General features: G+C 41.5%; 1 protein-coding gene across 1 annotated transcript in view; it reads left to right on the plus strand.

The window, feature by feature from the left end:
• Positions 1-20,870, plus strand: part of SPAG5 (sperm associated antigen 5) — a 424,869-nt gene that overhangs the window by 38,671 nt on the left and 365,328 nt on the right. Inside the window, exon 9 of the mRNA XM_053705229.1 lies at positions 13,300-13,419. Coding sequence (XP_053561204.1) covers positions 13,300-13,419 — 120 coding nt within the window. The remainder of the gene's footprint in view (positions 1-13,299; positions 13,420-20,870) is intronic.

Consider the following 20,870-nt stretch of genomic DNA (forward strand, 5'->3'; position numbering starts at 1 on the left):
TCAAAAAGGCAGCATAAAACATGCATAAAAAAATTACATTCATTGCATCTTGTCACTTTTAGCTAAATGTCCAACCAGGTTTAATTTTCTAACTACAAAAATGGAATTTATTAATTACATGACATACTTAGTGTCTTTAGCACTTATGTCATATTACAAATGGCTACCTCATGAACCATGGTGTCTGTTATACCATATCCAAGTAGAGTTTTTAGAGGAAACAGTGCATGTCCATATTAGTATCAGACCTCTAGGTGTTAAGGTCTGTAGAGTAAAAATCCATCTACTCTTTCTGTAACAAGAGTCTTGCTCTATCACCACCCCTAGCCAGAGGTGGGACATGATCGATGATCATATACTTCATCTCAGAGGCTGAGTGTTTGGCCAGTAAGAAGTGTTTTGCGACTGGTTGGTCTGTATACGGTACTGAGTGGAATTAGTCATAAGGTATACACAATACCAATACTACAAAGACTCTTTCAAATAAGATTCAAAGACTTGAAAACAGTACTTTAAACATCGCTATTGCAGGAGTATTTCTAAACAGAACAAAGTGAATGGTGGAAAATGTATAAGCATGTTCACACTATACCTAAACACATATGAGCCTCAATAGCAATATTTTAGTTGATGTACAAGCTATTGAAGGACCAACAATCCCCATTGCATAAATAGACGAAACAATGTATATGAATATGTCTCACCAATATAGTTAATATCTGTTGAAGTATTTTGACATTACAATTCTATAAGTTATGCTTCCAGACACATAGAATTGGATACATTATACAGTATCAATAATAATCTCCTGTGAAACTACAAATACCGGTCTCTAATCACTATAACTCATGTGGATACACTTTAACAGTAACCTAGCAACAACAGTCCTTACTATTATTTATAACAAATGCCAACCATACAAATCTTAGACTGCCTTTAATATTTATATCAGGCAGTATTACTTATTATACTCTAGTGTCATTTTGGTATATTACTGGAAGAAATACCAGTAATATAGATCTTATAATCCACTACTTGTCGTGTTGCTACCTAAATGACATTTTAGAATAAACTAAAAATTTGATGTATGATATCCACACGTATATGTGCTACTGAACATACTCATTAATAACAACAGATATACCCTCATACCATAGAATTAGTGGTTTAGGGAAGGATTCTGATCCTTCTCTGCTAAGTATTTAAACCCTCTTTCCTATTTACAATAGTGGGCCTTTGGTTAATAAATACTGCACTTGCACTATCCTATTATTACCTTTAACATATATCAAAGGCTGATTTACAGATACAGGAGTGGTCAACTGTTCATTAGTTGTTTTTAAACTTGAGTCCTCATTTTAGTAATTCCAATAAAAAAAAATTAAATTCCCAGTTTTTCATTTCTAGTCTAGGCCAAGAGTGCTAGTAGTGCAGAATTCTGTATCTCATGTCTAGATAAACTTTAAAATGTAAAGTTAATTTTTATTTCTGAGCCTGTGTCTCAGGATGATGCTGTTCAGGCAATGTCACAGCTTTCTCCTCAATGTCCCAAGCCTCTGGCATCACAGTACCCTGCAGTTCCTATCAGCCTCCTGGAGGAGTTTATTTGCCTGCAGAAATTGCTGCTCAGGTGTCTTCTGCTGTATCTGCAGCATTATCATTTTTTTTTCTATGCTAAAGGGAAAATGCAAGAGGAAAATTAGAAGATTCAGATTCTAAGGTTTCTGCTCCACCTACTGCTATGCAGGTTGCTCTCCCTTATAAGTCTGATTGATTAGGATACTTCGGTAGCCTCTGAGGGTGAGTCGGACAATATAATTCCTTTATCTGATACTGAAGAACTAAGCTTCAGATTTAAGCTTGAACACCTTTGTGTACTGTTAAAGGAGGTATTGGCTACTTTGAATGACTCAGATTCTTCTGGCGTCGTGAACCATAAGAAATCTAGTAAACTTAATAAATACTATGATGTTCCTTCCTCTGTGGAGGTGTTTCCTGTTCCAGACCGTTTTATCTCACAGGAATGGAAAGATGCCTTTCTCCCTGTCTCCCATCTTTAAAAAGCTGGAGGCTTATTTGAAGAAGATGCATGTTCATCAAGGTCTTCAATGGTAACCTGCAGTTTGTATGGCAGAAAATCCAAGATTCTTTCCTCCTCTGTGTCAAGTGCGGCATCTTATTGGTGCAATGCCTTGTCTGAATCTATTTTAGTAGAGACTCCTTTGGAGGAGATCCAAGACAGGATTAAGGCTCTCAAACTAGCCATTTCCTTTATTCTGATACTATCATGCAAGTTCTTAGACTGGGAGCCAAGTTATCTGGGTTCACTGCCCTAGCCCGCAGGGCGTTGTGGCTGAAATCTTGGTCAGCTGATGTTACCTTTAAGGCCAAGCTTCTGGCGCTTCCTTTCAAGGGTAAGACCTTGTTTGGGCCTGGTCTGGCAGAGAGATTTGGGTGGAAAAGGGTCTTTTCTACCACAAGACAAGAAGAACAGTCCTAAAGGATGTCAAAGTAATTTTCGTTCCTTTCGTAACTTCAACGGAAAGTTCTCCTCTTCCAAGCAGGTACTCTCCAAGTCTTCTTGGTAACCCAATCAGTCTTAGAGCAAGGGGAAACAATCGCAGAAACTAGCTGCTAAGTCTAAGACAGCTCTAAGTCGGCATGGAGGGTCTGCCCCAGGTCCTGGATCGGATCAAGTGGGGGGCAGGCTTTCTCTATTTTTTCAAGCATGGATACGAGAGGTCCCAGATCTTTGGGCTGTGGACATAATAGCTCAGGGTTACAAAATAGAATTAAAAAGTTTTCCTCCCAGGTGCAGATTTCATCTCTCAAGATTATCTGCAGTCCAGATAAAGAGAGAGGCATTCATGAACGGTGTTCAGGACCTTTCCTCCCTGGGAGTGATAGTTCCAGTTCCAGCAAGGGGGAACAGGGTCTAGGATTCTATTGAAATCTGTTTGTGGTTCCCAAAAAGGAGGGAACTTTTCAACCTATTTTAGACCTAAAGTGTCTCAACAAGTTTCTCAGAGTACCGTCTTTCCAGATGGAAATTAGGGATAGACCGATATAGCTTTTTCAGGGCTGATACAGTTACCGATTATTGGCCGATATGCGATAACAGGGGCCGATATTCTGTACATTTAAAGTTTTGAAAAATCAACACAATTTCTATACAAATCTGGTATAAACTTAACATGCTTATTAAAATTTTAAACTTTAAAAGTAAACTGGGAAAAATAAAGTGCTTGAAAATTAACTTGTTAAATGGCTTCCCAAAACATAAAAAAATGACATAAATCCCTTTTAAACTGCACACTGATGTACAATAAATTGAAGTCACTACTGCAAAGCTAGACACTACATGATTTCTTTAATTCTCCCAGTTAAGTAGAAAAACAGTGCAGAAAGCAAAACATTTCAGCATGTTCTCCTGTTAAACGACTTCTGTTTTTTTCATATATTGTTGCCACTTCACTAAAAACATGTTCACTTGGTACACTTTACAGATAAGGGTTAAAAGTAAAAAAATAAAATAAAAAATAAATATATATATATATATATATATATATATATATATATATATATATATATATATATATATATATTGCCACTTGACAGGGAAATTTTTAATATGCTCATATATTTACTGCATTGCAAATACCTTCCCTGGTACTGAGGAGTGGACTATGTTTCCTTATTATGTCACTTATGGCCAGTTTTATACATGTGTAACAGCGCCACCTAATTGTCAGAGCATTGTTATCCACTGCTAGAGAATGATACTAGTCTCCTATTCGGCATCACTTTCTACTTAAGGTTTGTTGTTGCGGACATTTTAATTGATGTGCTTGAACTATCATTTAAAAAAAAATGTTTTATGCCCATTAAAGGGGAAAATAAATTATTTAAATTAAAAAATCGTCAAATATAGCAGCTTTAGTAAAATGTTTTGCAAATGTGTAACTTTATCAGAATGCAACAAATAATGTTCTATTCTGACAGCAATTAGCAAGCAGATTGATTTTATGTATTGCCAACACCTATGAGCAAATCAAAAGTAATTTAGCTCTGTGTACTTCAGGGAAACTATGTAGCTTTAAGTGCCACCTAAAGATCACATTTTCCATTTCACAAATCATATATTTTTTTTTATGCAAATCCATCTACATGCTGCCTTTGGGTGTATGGTAGCTGGTAACTGTGCTCCCAGGAACTCCTGGGCTTAGACTCTGTTATCAGTGCTATTTATTATTGGATGCTTTGCTATGTCCAGCTTATACAGTATGTGCTATAGATGATTTGTGTCACTTAAAACTACATAGTTTCCCTTAAGTACACAGAGCTAAATTGATTTGCTCCATATTGGTAATATCTGCAAGTTTCTGGCCGATTCTGAAATAATCAGTGATTCCAAATATTGGCCCTAATAATTGGCCGCTCCGATATATCGTTCTATCCCTAATGGAAATCATTTGTTCCATTCTTCCTTTGGTCCAAGAGGGTCAGTTCATGACAACCATAGACCTGAAGATTGTGTAGCTTCATGTTCCCATCTTCAGGGATCATCTTAGGTTCTTGATTCACATTTTTAGACAAACCCTTTCAGTTTGTTGCTTTTCCTTTTGGCCTTGCCACAGCTTCCAGAATCTTCTCAAAGGTTATGGGGGCTCTCTTGACAGTGATCAGGTCTTGGGGAATTGCAGTGGCGCTATTCCTGGACAACATATTGGTTCAGACATCATCTTTTCAACAAGCAAACTCATACAGATATCCTGTTGTCTTTTCTATGTTCCCACGGATGGAAAGTGAATCTGGATAAGGTTCCCTTGTTCCAGCTACAAGAGTGGTTTTCTTAGGGACCATAATAGATTCCCTATCTATGAAAAAATTTTCTGACGGAGGTCAGAAAATCCAAAATTCTCTCCCTTTCCTCTCTCTACAGTCTACTGTTTGGCTATCAGTGGCTCAATGTATGGAGGTAATTGGTCTGATGGTCGCTGCCATGGACATTATTCCCTTTGCTCAATCCTGTTTGAGAGCTATGCAGTTATGCATGCTCACACAATTGAACGGAGACCATTCGGATCTGTCTCGGAGGATAGATCTGGACCAGTCGACAAGAGACTCTCTCCCTTGGTGCCTTTCTCAGAAGCATCTGTCTCAGGGCACTTCCGGGGACCTTCCTAGGTGATTGTGAACACGAATGCCAGCTGTGGAGCAGTCTGGGATTCATTAAAGGCGCAGGCACTATGGTCTCGGGAGGAGTCTGCTCTCCCGATAAACATCTTGGAGTTTAGAGTGATTTTCAATGCTCTGGTAGCTTGGCCTCAGTTGTACTTAGGCCAGTTTATCAGTTTCCAGTCGGCCAACATCACCTCAGTGGTTTACATCAACCACCACGAAGGAACTTGACGTCTCTTAGCCATAAAGGAGGTGGCGCGGATTGTTCAGTTGGCAGAAGCTCACAATTGCTGTTTATCTGCGATCCACATTCCAGGAGTGGACAACTGGGAAGCGGATTTCCTGAACAGACAGACTTTTTATCCCTGGGAGTAGGCTGTTCATCCGGAGGATTTCTCCATGTTAACCCTCAAATGGGGGGTGCCGGAGTTGGATCTGTCTCAGCAGAATGCCAAACTTCCAAGGTTCGGTTCAAGGTCATAGATGCTCTGGCTGTTCCTTGGGATTTCGGTCTTGCATACCTGTTTTCTCCATTTGCGTTCCTTCCACGAGTTATTGCTCGTATCGAACAGGAGAGAGCATCGGTAATTCTAATAGCTCCTGCATGGCCTCACAGGATCTGGTATGTAGACCTACTGAAGATGTCATCTCGGCCGCCTTGGAGGTTGCCTCTGAGGAAGGACCTTCTAACTCAGGGTCTATTTCTTCATCCAAATCCCTTTTCTCTGAAGCTGACTGCTTGGAGATTGAACGCTTAGTTCTGGCGCAAGCGACCATGATCCAGTCTCGCAAGCCTGTTACTCGAACAATTCACCATAAGGTATGGCATAAATACCTTTCTTGGTGTGAATCTAAGGGCTACTCTTGGAATAGGTTCTGGATTCCTAGAATTTTGTTTTTTTCTCCAGGAAGGTCTGGAGAAAGGATTGTCAATCGGTTCTCTGAAAGGTCAGATTTCTGCATTATCAATTTTGTTTTACTAGCGTCTGACGGACGTTCCAGATGTTCAATCTTTTTGTCAGGCCCTGGTCAGAATCAGGCCTGTGTTTAAACCTGTTGCTCCTCCTTGGAGTCTTAACTTTGTTCTTAAGGTTTTGCAGCAGTCTCCGTTTGAGCCATTGCATTCCATAGATATTAAGGTATCTTGGAAGGTTTTGTTTTCTTATTGCTATCTCTTCTGCTCGAAGAGTCTCAGAGCTCTCGGTTCTGCAGTGTGATTCACCTTACCTCATGAGGATAAGGCGGTCCTGCGTACTAGGTTGGGATTTCTCCCTAACATGGTTTTGGATTGAAATATTAATCAGGAAATTGTTGTTCCTTCTCTCTGTCCTAATCCTTCTCATAAAGAACATCTGTTGCACAACTTGGATGTTGAGCGTATTCTAAAATTCTACCTTCAGGCGTCTAAGGTTTTTCACCAGTCTTCTGCCCTGTTTGTTTTGTTTCTCAGGAAAGTGTTTGGGTGAGAGAGCTCCTGCTACTTCTCTTTCTTACTGGTTGAGAAATATTATTTGTTGTGTGTATGAGACTGCTGATCTGCAGCCTCCTGAGAGTATTACAGCTCATTCCACGAGGGCTGTTTTCCTCTTCTTGGGCTTTCAAAAATGAAGCTTCTGTGGAACAGATTTGCAAGGCTGCAACTTGGTCCTCTCTGCATATATTTTCAAAATGTAATACTTTTGACTCGGCTGAGGCTTCTTTTGGGAGAAAGGTTCTTAAAGCGGTGGTGCCTTCTGTTTAGGTCTACCTGTCTTGTTTTCCCTCCCTAGTCAGCCTGTGTCCTCTAGCTTGGGTATTGATTCTCACTAGTAATTTATGATGTTGTGCACTCTCCATATCTTAGGAAAGAAAACAAAATTTATGCTTACCTGATGAACTTCTTTCTGGATATGGAGAGTCCACTACCCCACCCTTTTATGAAGTTATTTTTTACTAAACCTCAGGCACCTCTACAATTTTGTGTTATTCCTTTTTCCATTTCCCTTCGATCGAATGACTGAGGATTATGGGTAGGGGAGTGACACTTAACAGCTTTGCTGAGGTGCTCTTTGCCACCTCCTGCTGGCCAGGAGTGATATTCCCACTAGTAATTGATGATGTCGTGGACTCTCCATATATCCGGAAAGAAAGAAATTTATCATGTAAGTATACATTTCTACTATAACGTATGACGAGTCCACAGATTCATCCTTTACTTGTGGCATATTATCCTCCTAACAGGAAGTGGCAAAGAGCACCACAGCATAGCTGTCTATATAGCTCCTCCCTTAGCTCCACCCCCCAGACATTCTCTTTGCCTACTTTAAGTACTAGGAAGGGTAAAGTGAAACAGGTGATAAAATATTAGTTTTTAATTTCTTCGAGCAAGAGTTTTTTGTTTTAAATGGTACCGGTTTGTACTATTTACTCTCAGGCAGCAGATGGATGAAGACTTCTGCCTGGAGGATGATGATCTAAGCATTTGTCACTAAGATCCAGTGCAGTTCCCACAGAAGCTGAGGAGTACAGGAAACTTCAGTGTGAGGAAAGTTTTCATGCTTTATAGCAGTGAGGTATGTTCAGTCATTTTTTCTGGAGAGACTGTGTATTTCAGAAAGGCTGACGGTATCCCCATGAGGGTAAGGGTAAGCAGTAATCCTAAGATCTTTAGAAGGGCATTACTAAGCTTGCATAAGGGGCTAATTAAAAAATGGTTGACACTGAGTTTTGAATGTTTGTGGGCAAACGTTTTCTCAACTGGAAGTGCTGTTAACATTTTGTGGGCAATAAAGTTTTTTTTGGCAACTTTATTGAGGGTACACTTGGCTTATTTTTTGGGTCTCAGAACCCACATGGCTAGTTTAAAACCGCTCTGGTGCGGTTCTTTGAAGCTGTAAAGACATCGAGTTAGATGGGCGGGGCCTATTTTCGCCGCCTCAGTTGCGCAGTTGTTTTTACTCAGCAAGCTCCAACTCCTGAGGGCCCTTGTTGATGTTTTGGGCCAAATCGAGGCTTTAACCCCATATGGGGGTGTTTTTTTTTTTTTTTTTTTTTTAACGGATTTAGGCATTATTTCAATCCGGTTTGCACAATAAAGGGTTAAATGTTTTATTTTCTTGTGGGGCAAACTTAACTACACAAATTGAGTCTATCAAAAATTTGAAAAGTTTGGTGTATTTTAAAGCAGTTTTGTAGAACGTGTATTCTTTTTTTTCTCTTAAAGGCGCAGTACCGTTTTAAGATTGTTTTTTTTCCACTAAATAAAGTGTTTTCAAGCTTGTTTGTAGTCATTACTAGCCTGTTCAACATGTCTGACATTGTTCAATATATTTAGAAGCCATTGTGGAACCCCCACTTAGAATGTGTCCCTCATGCACTGAAAGGTCAATAAATTGCAAAGAACATATTTTAGCTACTAAAAGTATGTCGCAGGATGATTCTCAGTCAGAAGGGAATCCGGTTATGCCATCTAATTCTCCCCAAGTGTCACAACCATTAACGCCCGCACAAGCGACGCCAAGTACTTCTAGTGCATCTAATTCTTTCACCCTGCAAGATATGGCCGCAGTTATGAATACTACCCTCTCAGAGGTTTTATATACGCTGCCTGGGTTGCAGGGGAAGCGCAGTAGGTCTGGTGTGAGAACAAATGCTGAGCCCTCTGACGCTTTATTAGCCATATCCGATGTACCCTCACAATGTTCTGAGTTGGGATTGAGGGATTTGCTGTCTGAGGGAGAGATTTCTGATTCAGGAAATATGTTACCTCAGACAGACTCGGATATGACGGCTTTTAAATTTTAACTAGAACACCTCCGCTTGTTGCTCAGGGAGGTTTTAGCGACTCTGGATGATTGTGACCCTATTGTAGTTCCAGAGAAATTGTGTAAAATGGACAGATTTCTAGAGGTTCCTGCTTACACTGATGTTTTTCCGGTCCCTAAGAGGATTTCGGACATTGTTACTAAGGAGTGGGATAGACCAGGTATTCCGTTCGCACCCCCTCCTACTTTTAAGAAAATGTTTCCCATATCAGACACCATGCGGGACTCGTGGCAGACGGTCCCTAAGGTGGAGGGAGCTATTTCTACCCTGGCTAAGCGTACAACTATACCTATTGAGAACAGTTGTGCTTTCAAAGACCCTATGGATAAAAAATTAGAGGGTCTCCTAAAGAAAATATTTGTTCATCAGGGTTTTCTTCTCCAACCTATAGCGTGCATTGTTCCAGTAACTACTGCAGCTGCTTTTTGGTTCAAAGCTCTGGAGGAGGCTCTTCAAGTTGAGATCCCATTAGATGATATTCTGGATAGAATTAGGGCTCTCAAGCTAGCTAATTCTTTCATTACAGATGCCACTTTTCAACTGGCTAAATTAGCGGCAAAGAATTCAGGTTTTGCCATTTTAGCGCGCAGAGCGTTATGGCTTAAGTCCTGGTCTGCTGATGTGTCATCAAAATCTAAGCTTTTAGCCATCCCTTTCAAAGGTAAGACCCTATTCGGGCCTGAACTGAAAGTGATCATTTCAGACATCACTGGTGGGAAAGGCCATGCCCTTCCTCAGGACAAGACTAATAAGATGAGGACCAAACAAAATAATTTTCGTTCCTTTCGAAACTTCAAAGGTGGTCCCTCTACCTCTTCCCCTGCTGCAAAACAAGAGGGGAATTTTGCCCAATCCAAGTCAGTCTGGAGACCTAACCAGACTTGGAACAAAGGTAAACGGGCCAAGAAGCCCGCTGCTGCAACCAAGATAGCATGAAGGGGTAGCCCCCTATCCGGGACCGGATCTAGTAGGGGCAGACTTTATCTCTTCACTCAGGCTTGGACAAGAGACGTTCAGGACTCCTGGGCTTTAGAAATTGTAACCCAGGGGTATCTTCTAGATTTCAAAGATTCTCCTCCAATGGGAAGATTCCATCTTTCTCAATTGTCTGCAGACCAAACAAAAACAGAGGCATTCTTACGCTGTGTAGAAGACCTATATACCATGGGAGTGATCCGCCCAGTTCCGAAAGCAGAACAGGGGCAGGGGTTTTACTCCAATCTGTTTGTGGTTCCCAAAAAAGAGGGAACCTTCAGACCAATTTTAGATCTCAAGATCCTAAACAAATTCCTCAGTCCCATATTTCAAGATGGAGACCATTCAGACTATTTTACCAATGATCCAGGAGGGTCAATATATGACCACTGTGGACTTAAAAGAATGCGTATCTACACATTCCTATCCACAAAGATCATCACCAGTTCCTCAGGTTCGCCTTTCTGGACAAGCATTATCAGTTTGTGGCTCTTCCCTTCGGGTTGGCCACAGCTCCCAGAATTTTCACAAAGGTGCTAGGGTCCCTTCTGGAGGTTCTAAGACCGCGGGGCATAGCAGTGGCGCCTTATCTGGATGATATCTTAATTCAGGCGTCGACTTACTATCTAGCCAAGTCTCACACGGATATCGTGTTGGCTTTTCTAAGATCTCACGGGTGGAAGGTGAATGTAAAAAAGAGTTCACTTATCCCTCTCACAAGAGTTCCATTCCTGGGAACTCTGAGAGATTCGGTGGATATGAGAATTTTTCTGACAGAAGTCAGGAAATCAAAGATTTTAACCACCTGCCAAGCTCTTCATTCCATTCCTCGGCCGTCAGTGGCTCAGTGTATGGAGGTAATCGGACTGATGGTATCGGCAATGGACATAGTGCCGTTTGCTCGCTTGCATCTCAGACCACTGCAACTATGCATGCTCAAACAGTGGAATGGGGATTATGCAGATTTATCGCCTCAGATAAATCTGGATCAAGAGACCAGAGACTCTCTTCTTTGGTGGTTGTCACAGGATCATCTGTCCCAGGGAATGTGTTTCCCCAGGCCAGCGTGGGTCATAGGCTGGCGTCCGTCGTCACTATTGGGCTGGGGTGCAGTCTGGAATTCCCTGAAAGCACAGGGTTTGTGGACTCGGGAGGAGACTCTCCTCCCGATAAATATTCTAGAACTGAGAGCGATATTCAACTCGCTTCAGGCATGGCCTCAGCTGGCTTCGGCCAGATTCATAAGATTCCAGTCGTACAATATCACGACTGTAGCATATATCAATCATCAGGGGGGAACAAAGAGTTCTCTAGCGATGATAGAGGTTACCGAAATAATTCGATGGGCAGAGACTCACTCTTGCCATCTATCAGCAATCTATATCCCAGGAGTGGAGAACTGGGAAGCGGATTTTCTAAGTCGTCAGACTTTTCATCCGGGGGAGTGGGAACTCCATCCGGAGGCGTTTGCACAATTGAATCAGCAATGGGGCACACCAGAATTAGATCTGATGGCGTCTCGTCAGAACTTCCTTGTTACGGGTCCAGGTCAAGGGATCCTCAGGCAGTACTGATAGATGCTCTAGCAGTACCCTGGTCGTTCAACCTGGCTTATGTGTTTCCACCATTTCCTCTCCTTCCTCGTTTGATTGCCAGAATCAAACAGGAGAGAGCTTCAGGGATTTTGATAGCACCTGCGTGGCCACGCAGGACTTGGTATGCAGACCTGGTGGACATGTCATCTCTTCCCCCATGGACTCTGCCACTGAGACAGGACCTTCTGATTCAAGGTCCGTTCCAGCATCCAAATCTAGTTTCTCTGCGGCTGACTGCTTGGAGATTGAACGCTTGATTTTATCCAAGCGGGGTTTCTCTGAGTCGGTCATAGATACCTTAATTCAGGCTAGAAAGCCTGTCACTAGGAAAATTTATCATAAGATATGGCATAAATATCTTTATTGGTGCGAATCCAAAGGCTACTCATGGAGTAAGATAAGGATTCCTAGGATTTTGTCCTTTCTCCAAGAAGGATTGGAGATGGGGCTATTAGCTAGTTCCTTAAAGGGACAGATATCTGCTTTATCAATTCTACTGCACAAGTGTCTGGCAGATGTTCCAGACGTTCAGTCGTTCTGTCATTCTTTAGTTAGAATCAAGCCTGTGTTTAAACCTTTGCTCCGCCATGGAATTTGAATTTAGTTCTAAAAGTTCTTCAAGGTGTTCCGTTTGAACCTATGCATTCCATAGATATTAAGCTTCTATCTTGGAAAGTTGTGTTTTTAGTTGCTATCTCTTCGGCTCGAAGAGTTTCTGAACTATCTGCATTGCAATGCGGCTCGCATTATCTTGTTTTTCATGCTGATAAGGTGGTTTTGCGTACAAAACCTGGATTCCTTCCTAAGGTTGTTACTAATAGGAATATCAATCAGGAAATAGTTGTTCTTTCTCTGTGTCCTAATCCTTCCTCTAAGAAGGAGCGTCTGTTGCACAACTTGGACGTGGTTCGGGCTTTGAAGTTTTACTTGCAAGCGACCAAAGATTTCCGTCAAACATCTTCTTTGTATGTTGTCTATTCTGGACAATGTAGAGGTCAAAAAGCTACAGCTACCTCTTTCTTTTTGGCTGAAAAGCATCATCCGTTTGGCATACGAGACTGCTGGACAGCAGCCTCCTGAAAGGATTACAACTCACTCTACTAGAGCGGGGGCTTCCACATGGGCTTTTAAAAATTATGCTCCTGTTGAACAGATTTGTAAGGCTGCGACTTGGTCTTCGCTTCATACCTTTTCCAAATTTTCCAAATTTGATACTTTTGCTTCTTTGGAGGATATTTTTGGGAGAAAAGTTCTTCAAGCAGTCGTGCCTTCTGTTTAACCATCTGTCTTGTCCCTCCCGTTCATCCGTGTCCTGTAGCTTTGGTATTGTATCCCACAAGTAAAGGATGAATCCGTGGACTCTTTGTACCTTATAGAAGAAAAGTAAATTTATGCTTACCTGATAAATTAATTTCTTCTATGGTACGACGAGTCCACGGCCCGCCCTGTCATTTTAAGACAGATTATATTTTTTTTTATTTAAACTTCAGTCACCTCTGCACCTTTTAGTTTCTCCTTTTTCTTCCTGTACCTTCGGTCGAATGACTGGGGGGTGGAGCTAAGGAGGAGCTATATAGACAGCTCTGCTGTGGTGCTCTTTGCCACTTCCTGTTAGCAGGAGGATAATATCCCACAAGTAATGGATGAATCCGTGGACTCGTCGTACCATAGAAGAAATTAATTTATCAGGTAAGAATAAATTTACTTTTTGTTTTTGATGTTGCTTCTTTGTTCTTGAGCACAGGCAGAAGAGTGTCTGCGAGATTTTGAGCTTCACGCATCTACAGTCATTGCCCAACTGCAGCGTGACCTGGAATCCGAAAAACTGCTCTGTGAGACTGTTAGACAGGTGTATGAAAAACAGGTACATTAAAGTCTTGGCTTGGTACTTTTTTTAAGTGCTAGATTCATGTTTTATTTTGCCGATTCCTGTGTGTTTTTTTTTTTTTTTTTTTTTTTTTTTATCTGTAAACTGATTCTTGTTGTTACTACCAGGTAATAGTTTGACTGGAATAAAATCTTGACCTAACTGATACACCTGTTTCTTAATTACCAAATCAAAACAGCCATTGGCCAATGACAGACTCATATGCATACATACATTTTATATCACTTGGAGCTGTTGCCCAAGAAAGTGTACACCTAAGACTCTCCTCCAAGAATGAGCAATTCTTTTATAACAAAAACCTTTTTTCTACTCCAATAAAACTAACTGCTTGACTTCTTAAGGCTTAATTAAACTGTGAGAAGCATGATGAATAAAATGTTATACATTGTTGCAAATGCTCTTGCCCTAAAGTGTTCAAGACACGTGCATGCTCCTGCATACCGCAAACATCTGCCAGAAATATTCTGGAATGTGAAAAGTTGAGCTTGTGGGCAATGGCCCACCTGTATTTTATGGTCAGGGCCATTCATGAGAGGGACAGTGAGGGCTTTAAGCATGAGGTGGGCTATACCTCCAAACCCATGACAATACCACTGGAAGAAAACCAGTTGGGAAGTATGCTCCTGGACATATCTATATCTATTATCAAATTTACTTTGTCTATAGGTATGCTTTGTTTGAGAGCTTAACCCCTTCATGCTGTTAAGACGTTCCATGACATCCTAGGCTTTAACGTTGTTGGGACGCTTGGAATGTCCTACCTTATATGGTATTCTGCAGCTTCCCCCTCTGACGCAGCCAAGAATCGACCTGAGGGGGGCGTGTCTAGCATTATAGGCAGTCCCCCCCCATGATCCGATCCCCGTCTTAAAATCATGTGATTGCATCGATGATCGCTATATAATATTTACAGCAGGTGTTTACCGATTGACACTTGTGCCAGCATAAAGGGGCTAAGTAAATTCTTGCAGTCTTAGAAGCTATTATCTTGATCACAGATTAGAGGGACACAAAAGTCAAGATGAAACTTTCATGATTTAGACAGAGCATGATGATTTTAAATTTTGTTTTCCAATTTACTTCCATTATTAATTGATGCAGTCTTTTTCTATTCACACTGAGGCATCAGCTCCTCCTAAGCATTTGCAAGAGTTCACAGTATATACATATGTCTGAGATCGGTTAATGGCTGTCACTTGAAACTTGGACAGGATGATGAAACTTTGAAACTTCTAATTTGAAATGTGTTTTTTATTTATATATCTATATAAATAAAAGATATAAAGCAGTGCCTCTTTAGAAAAAAAACCTGTTAAATCAAGGTAAACACAAAACTATTGTGGTAAAAAAAAATACAGAAAACAACTTAAATTGTTTTTATTGCAAAATGAGCAGTGTAGCCACTGCCTTATTGTAACATAAGGAATCAGACATGCCGATAACGTTTTATTATTGTTATTATTATCCGGTATTCGTAGAGCGCCAACAGATTCCGCAGCGCTAAATTGTATTCTGCCTCTTGATTATGGGCAAGAAACGGACTTGCGGTTTCTCTAGCATTCACAGTAAGCAAACTTTTGCTTGATGTCATAAATCTTCTAAGGCAACTGTGGGCTGTGACAGGAAGTAATGGACCCTTCACAAATGGGGGGGTCCTTTTAAAAATGATTGCAGTGATAACTATTAAATAATAACCTACTGCTTAGTATATATACTGTATATATTTCTCTTGTAAGGTGTATCCAGTCCACTGATCATCCATTACTTGTGGGATATTCTCATTCCCAACAGGAAGTTGCAAGAGGACACCCACAGCAGAGCTGTAATATAGCTCCTCCCCTAACTGTCATACCCAGTCATTCTCTTGCAACTCTCAACAAGCAAGGACGTTGTAGGAGAGAGTGGTTAAATATAGCTAGTTTATTTTCTTCAATCAAAAGTTTGTTATTTTTAAATAGTACCGGAGTTGTGCTATTTTATCTCAGGCAGTAAATAGAAGAAGAATCTGCCTGAGGTTTCTATGATCTTAGCAGGTTGTAACTAAGATCCATTGCTGTTCTCACATATGTCTGAGGGGATTACACAGATGAGGTAACTTCAGCGAGAGAATGGCGTGCAGTTTATTCTGCTATCAGGTATGTGCAGTTATAATTTTTTCTAGAGATGGAAAACACTAGAAAATGCTGCTGATACCGGATTAATGTAAGTTAAGCCTGAATACAGTGATTTAATAACGACTGGTATCATGCTTACTCCCAGGGGTAATACCCTTATAATATTTACAATATAAAACGTTTGCTGGCATGTTTTTTTTTTTTTTGTGTTTTTTTTTATATTTTTATTTTTATTGAAACTCACAAGTATACAAAGATCGCAGTCAAGTTACAGTGTCATATTACATAACTGATTGTCATTGTTCAAGATATCATATAAAACATACAAATTTTGCATAGATACCTAGTGAGTCTCATTATACATTTTTAAAACTTAACTTTTTGGAAAACATGACACCCTAGGCTAAACATTTGTCCTAGGATGGGGGGCTTTTTAGTTTGAAAATAGAGAACAAGAATAAACAGTTAACAACAAAACAAATTTTGCTATGCATCAAATCAGATCATGTGCCCAGTATGAAAAGAAACCAATTACATCTTAGGTCACAAGACATCTTCAGTTTAGTCTAAAGGCCTCCCTCGTGTGGTCACTCTACCATATGTTCCATTCTCCCCTTATGGCTGCCTCCAACATGTATATCGTATTTTTAAAAGGGTAGAGCACTCTCCTCTGAGTGGAGAGATCTAGCGACTCCAAAAAGAGTCTCCATTTTACAATGAAACGAGCAACTCTGTTGTCAACATCATACAAAGTGTCACATTGTTCATACATTAAAGATTTCAGTAACGTTTGCTTTAAGAAACTAACAGAGGGGGGATTAACATTTAACCACTTACGAAAGATGCACTTTCTTGCCAAGAGTATGATATTAATCAAGAGTTTCCTATCTCGCCTTGAGACTTCTAAGTGCTCTAATAATATGACTTGATTGGGAGTAAGCGTGATGGGAGCGCGCATAATTCTAGAGAGCCAGAAGGATACCTGATTCCAATATCTACGAATTTTGGGGCAGTACCACAGGTAATGTAAAAAGTCAGGATTAGGGTAAGAGCATTTTCCACACACATTTGAGAAATCTGCCCTCCATTTACTCAGTCTATTAGGTGTGAGGTAGTCCTGATAAATAACCCTTGTTTGGGATTCCCTAAGATCGGCTGCCAAGGTCGCTGACCAGGTAAGGGTGAGGCTGTCTAGGATGGTCTTGTCAGAGGAGATCGTCGGTAATTTTTTACGCCAGTTGTCTAAAAGGTGGGACAGGGTCGTGGCTGCTTTTGAGTTTATAAGTGCAGTGTAGATTGAGGAAATAGTGTAATTATGAGCTCGAAACTGCGCTATGGTACGCACTAGCGGAGGGGTGGCCCAGAATGTCTCGCAGTGTTGTAAAATGTGATTGATATAATGTCTGGCCTGGAAGTAGGCAAATCTATTGGTGTAGGGGATTAAGAACTTTCTGCATAACTCGTCAAAGGGCAAGACTGTCTTAGCTGAGTGATCTAACATTTTATCTAGATTGTTAACACCCAGAGCTTTCCACGTCTGGAAGACAGGGTATAGCGTACCAGGGTGGAATCGCAGATTACCTGTCAAGGGAAGGTATTTGGTGTGGGTGGGGTCCCACCCAAGGGTTTTGGTTAAGGATCTCCACCCAAGGAGCACATCTCTAAACATCGGGTGAGTAACTATACTCGCAGGGAGCTCTGATAGGGTGGCATGTGGGAGGAAAGCTGGAGATATTTGAGGTAAGGAAGCTTCTTCTAAGTGAGTGCTAGAGAAATGCTGGGTGTTTAGTGCCCAGTCTAATGGCAACTTTGCCATTGTAATATACTAGGTTCGGCAACCCCAGTCCCCCACACGAGTAAGGGAGATAGAGTTTATGTGCTCCAATACGTGGCTTACCCCCTTTCCATAGGTTCTGATTGTAGCATTTAGGAAGGCCACATCTCTCCGTGTGAGTAATAATGGGAGCATTTGCATGGGATATAGAATTTTGGGAAGGGTCATCATCTTGACAATGTGGACTCTACCCATGAGAGATAGCGGCAAGTTCTGCCATGCCACTAGCTCTGTTTTGATTTGGTGGACGAGCGGGGTTATATTGTGAGAATACCAATGCTGCGGGTTTGCTGAAATATGTATGCCTAAGTAAGTTAAGTGGTTCTCTACCGGTCTAAAGGGGTATATCTCGGGGACGTGGTCAGATCTCCGGTGTAACCATAGGATTTCAGATTTCGAAACATTTATTTTATACCCTGAGAACCGTCCAAACGGCTCAATGGCATTCAGAATAGCTGGGATGTGTGTCTGAGGGTTGGAAACAAAAAGTAACATGTCATCTGCATAGAGGGCGATTTGAAGCTTATGAGATGCCAGTTGTATTCCTGGGAAGATATCTCTCAGGTGCACTGCCAGGGGCTCTAGAGCCAAGTTGAAGAGCAGCGGGGAAAGAGGGCAGCCCTGTCGTGTTCCCCTATGAAGAGGAATTGGGGGAGAATATAGATTGTTTATCAAGAGGTATGCAACCGGGTGGGAGTATATGTTAGTGAGGAAAGTTGTGAAGTGTCCTGATATACCAAAAGCCCTCATAGAGTGGAAGAGATGTGACCACTCCACACGATCGAAGGCCTTCTCTGCGTCAAGTGACAGCAGGAAGGCCTCCGGGAGAGATGAGAGGGTTCCCTGTTGTCTAGCCTGCCAGTGGAGAGATATTGCATGAAGGACTTTGCGAATGTTTGTGACCGATGAGCGGGTAGGGGTGAAACCTGTTTGGTTCGGGTGGAGGACGTGGGGGAGTACATGTTTTAGTCGGTTCGCTAAGAGCTTGGTGAGTAACTTGTAATCAACGTTTAAAAGGGATATGGGTCTATATGATGCTGGGAGTGTGGGGTCTTTGCCCGCTTTATGGATGACTGTAATATTAGCTGCAGAGAAGCTGGCAGGAGGGACGGTATGTTTTGTAAAGAAGTGGTCAAATAAGGTGGTAAGGATCGGGGTAGTTTGGTCAGAGAGCATCCTATAAAATTCGATGGGCAGCCCGTCTGGGCCAGGTGTCTTTCCCAAAGCGAGAGATTTAATAGTCTGGGTGACCTCTTCAGGAGAGATTGGGGCATTAAGATTATCTAGCTGTTCCTCCGTGATTGTGGGTAGAGTTAAGTCTTTCCAGAACTGTTGATGTGCGGTGTCGTGAGGTGGCTGTGATTGATACAAGTTAGTATAGTAATTTGTAAATTCCGTCACTATCATAGATCTATCATTGGTTAACTGGCCCTGGCTGTTAATAGCTGGAACTCCTCTGTTAGCTTGTTTAATTTTAACCAAGGAAGCTAGGAACTTTCCAGCTCTATTACCATGGCGCAGAAATAGGCCCTGGTTTTTGTTTTCCCTGTGTATGGCGTTTTGTAGCATGAAAGCGTCTCTTTCCCTTTTAGCCGTGAAATAGGCGGTTCTGTTGTGTGAGGTGGGGGACCGACAATATTGGGCATATGTGTTGGTCAACTGAGTGTTATAATGTTCTTCCCTGCCATTCTGGAGGCGTTTCTGTTTAGAGAGATAAGCAATTATGTCGCCCCTCAGGACCGCTTTGGCTGTTTCCCAAAAAAGAGTCGGGGAGGAGAGATATGTCTGGTTATTGTTCATGTAATCATCCCATTGTCTCCTTAGGAACATTATAAAATCAGGAGATTTTATGAGGTAGGTTGGAAATCTAAACACCCTTTTATTAGTAGGTTGGGGAGAGTGGGTAATAGTCAGAGAGATTGGAGCGTGATCTGAGATAGTCAAATTAGCTATTTTGGCTTCTGTGACTAAAAGTTCCAGAGAGCTAGAAGTTAGAAAGAGATCAATGCGAGAGAGTGAGTTGTGTGCCCTCGACGCGCAAGTGTAGTCCCTACCCACAGGGTTCCGTCTCCTCCAGATGTCTTGTAGTCCCAGAGAGTCATACAAGGCCCTAAAGACCTTGGTCGGGAAAGTTGTCATGGGTCTACGGTCCCTAGATTGGAGAGTACCGGTAGGGTCTCTGAATCTGTCGAGAATGGGATTGGGCGTCAAATTGAAATCTCCTGCCATAATGATTTTGGTGTCCAGGTGTTGGGCTAGAGAGTTAGTTATAGATTTCCAAAACGCAGGCGCTCTATGGTTAGGGCCATATACATTGCAGAGGGTGTATCAATCCTCCTGCCATTTCAGCCTGACAATGATAAATCTCCCCTCAGGATCCCGTACTATCGACCCTAATTGGTAGTCTAGATCTTTGCGTATGAGGATCGCCACTCCTCTACTGGAGCTATTGTATGGGGCATAGAGGATCTCCGCGATCCATTTGGCTTTGAGTTTTTCATGTTCAGAGGCGGTAAGGTGTGTCTCTTGTAGAAACATAATATGGGCCTGCGTTTTTTTAAGATACGTCAAAATAGTTTTTCTCTTAATAGGCGAGTTAATCCCTCCCACATTCCAGGAGCATATTTTTATCGTCATTTAAAGACAAAGGGGGGGTAGGAAGTTACAAGCGCAGCGCGTGTCTCTACCTGCGATCTGTGCCTGGCTAAATTAGCAGGGTAGCGCATGTTTGACCTATCAAATTTCACCATTTAAGGGGGGCATGGGGGGACATAAGTAGCGGTCTTGCATAGCAGTATACAAAGAAAGATCTAAAACATATTGCATCAAAGAACAGGGCATCTCATATCTCATACATAAACAATTGTAATTATTGCCATAATCTCTGCAGGTTGAGTGACATACTGTGTATTCCTGATATTGACAGTCTCGAACATTACTCTATGCTGCCTAGTTAACTGGACATTTCTCTGAAAAGTAAGGCACACATTATACAGTTTCCAATTACTTATTACACATAGCAAAAATATAACATATTTACATATAACAACCAGGACATCAACATTCCTGAACATTTTCATACGATACCTATCCATTGAGATATCTTCCTGAGTCTTATAGAAAGAAATCTGAGGCGTAAATTCACCACCTCAGTAACATTTTGGATGTCCGACCCTTAGGGTCATCGGCTGGTTTGTCTATGTCAGCCAGGAGAGTCCCTGCTCCCCGGGGAAAGAGTAGTGGGAGAGTTCCTTTCTTGATCCAGTTAATCCTGTGCCTCTCTAGGAGAGTCGAATAGTTTGAATCCTTTTGAGGTGCGGAGCTTGAGGCGTGCAGGAAAAAGAAGAATAGCTTGGCGTTTGTCCTTCTGCAGAGAGCTACAAATCGGAGCAAAGTCTTTTCGCTTCTTAGCAACTTCCACTGAGTAGTCTTGAAAGATATAAATCCGTTTTTCATCATATAGCAACATTTCTACCTTC

This window comes from Bombina bombina, chromosome 3, assembly GCF_027579735.1.
Source record: "Bombina bombina isolate aBomBom1 chromosome 3, aBomBom1.pri, whole genome shotgun sequence".
In the NCBI taxonomy this organism is placed as follows: Eukaryota; Metazoa; Chordata; class Amphibia; order Anura; family Bombinatoridae; genus Bombina; species Bombina bombina.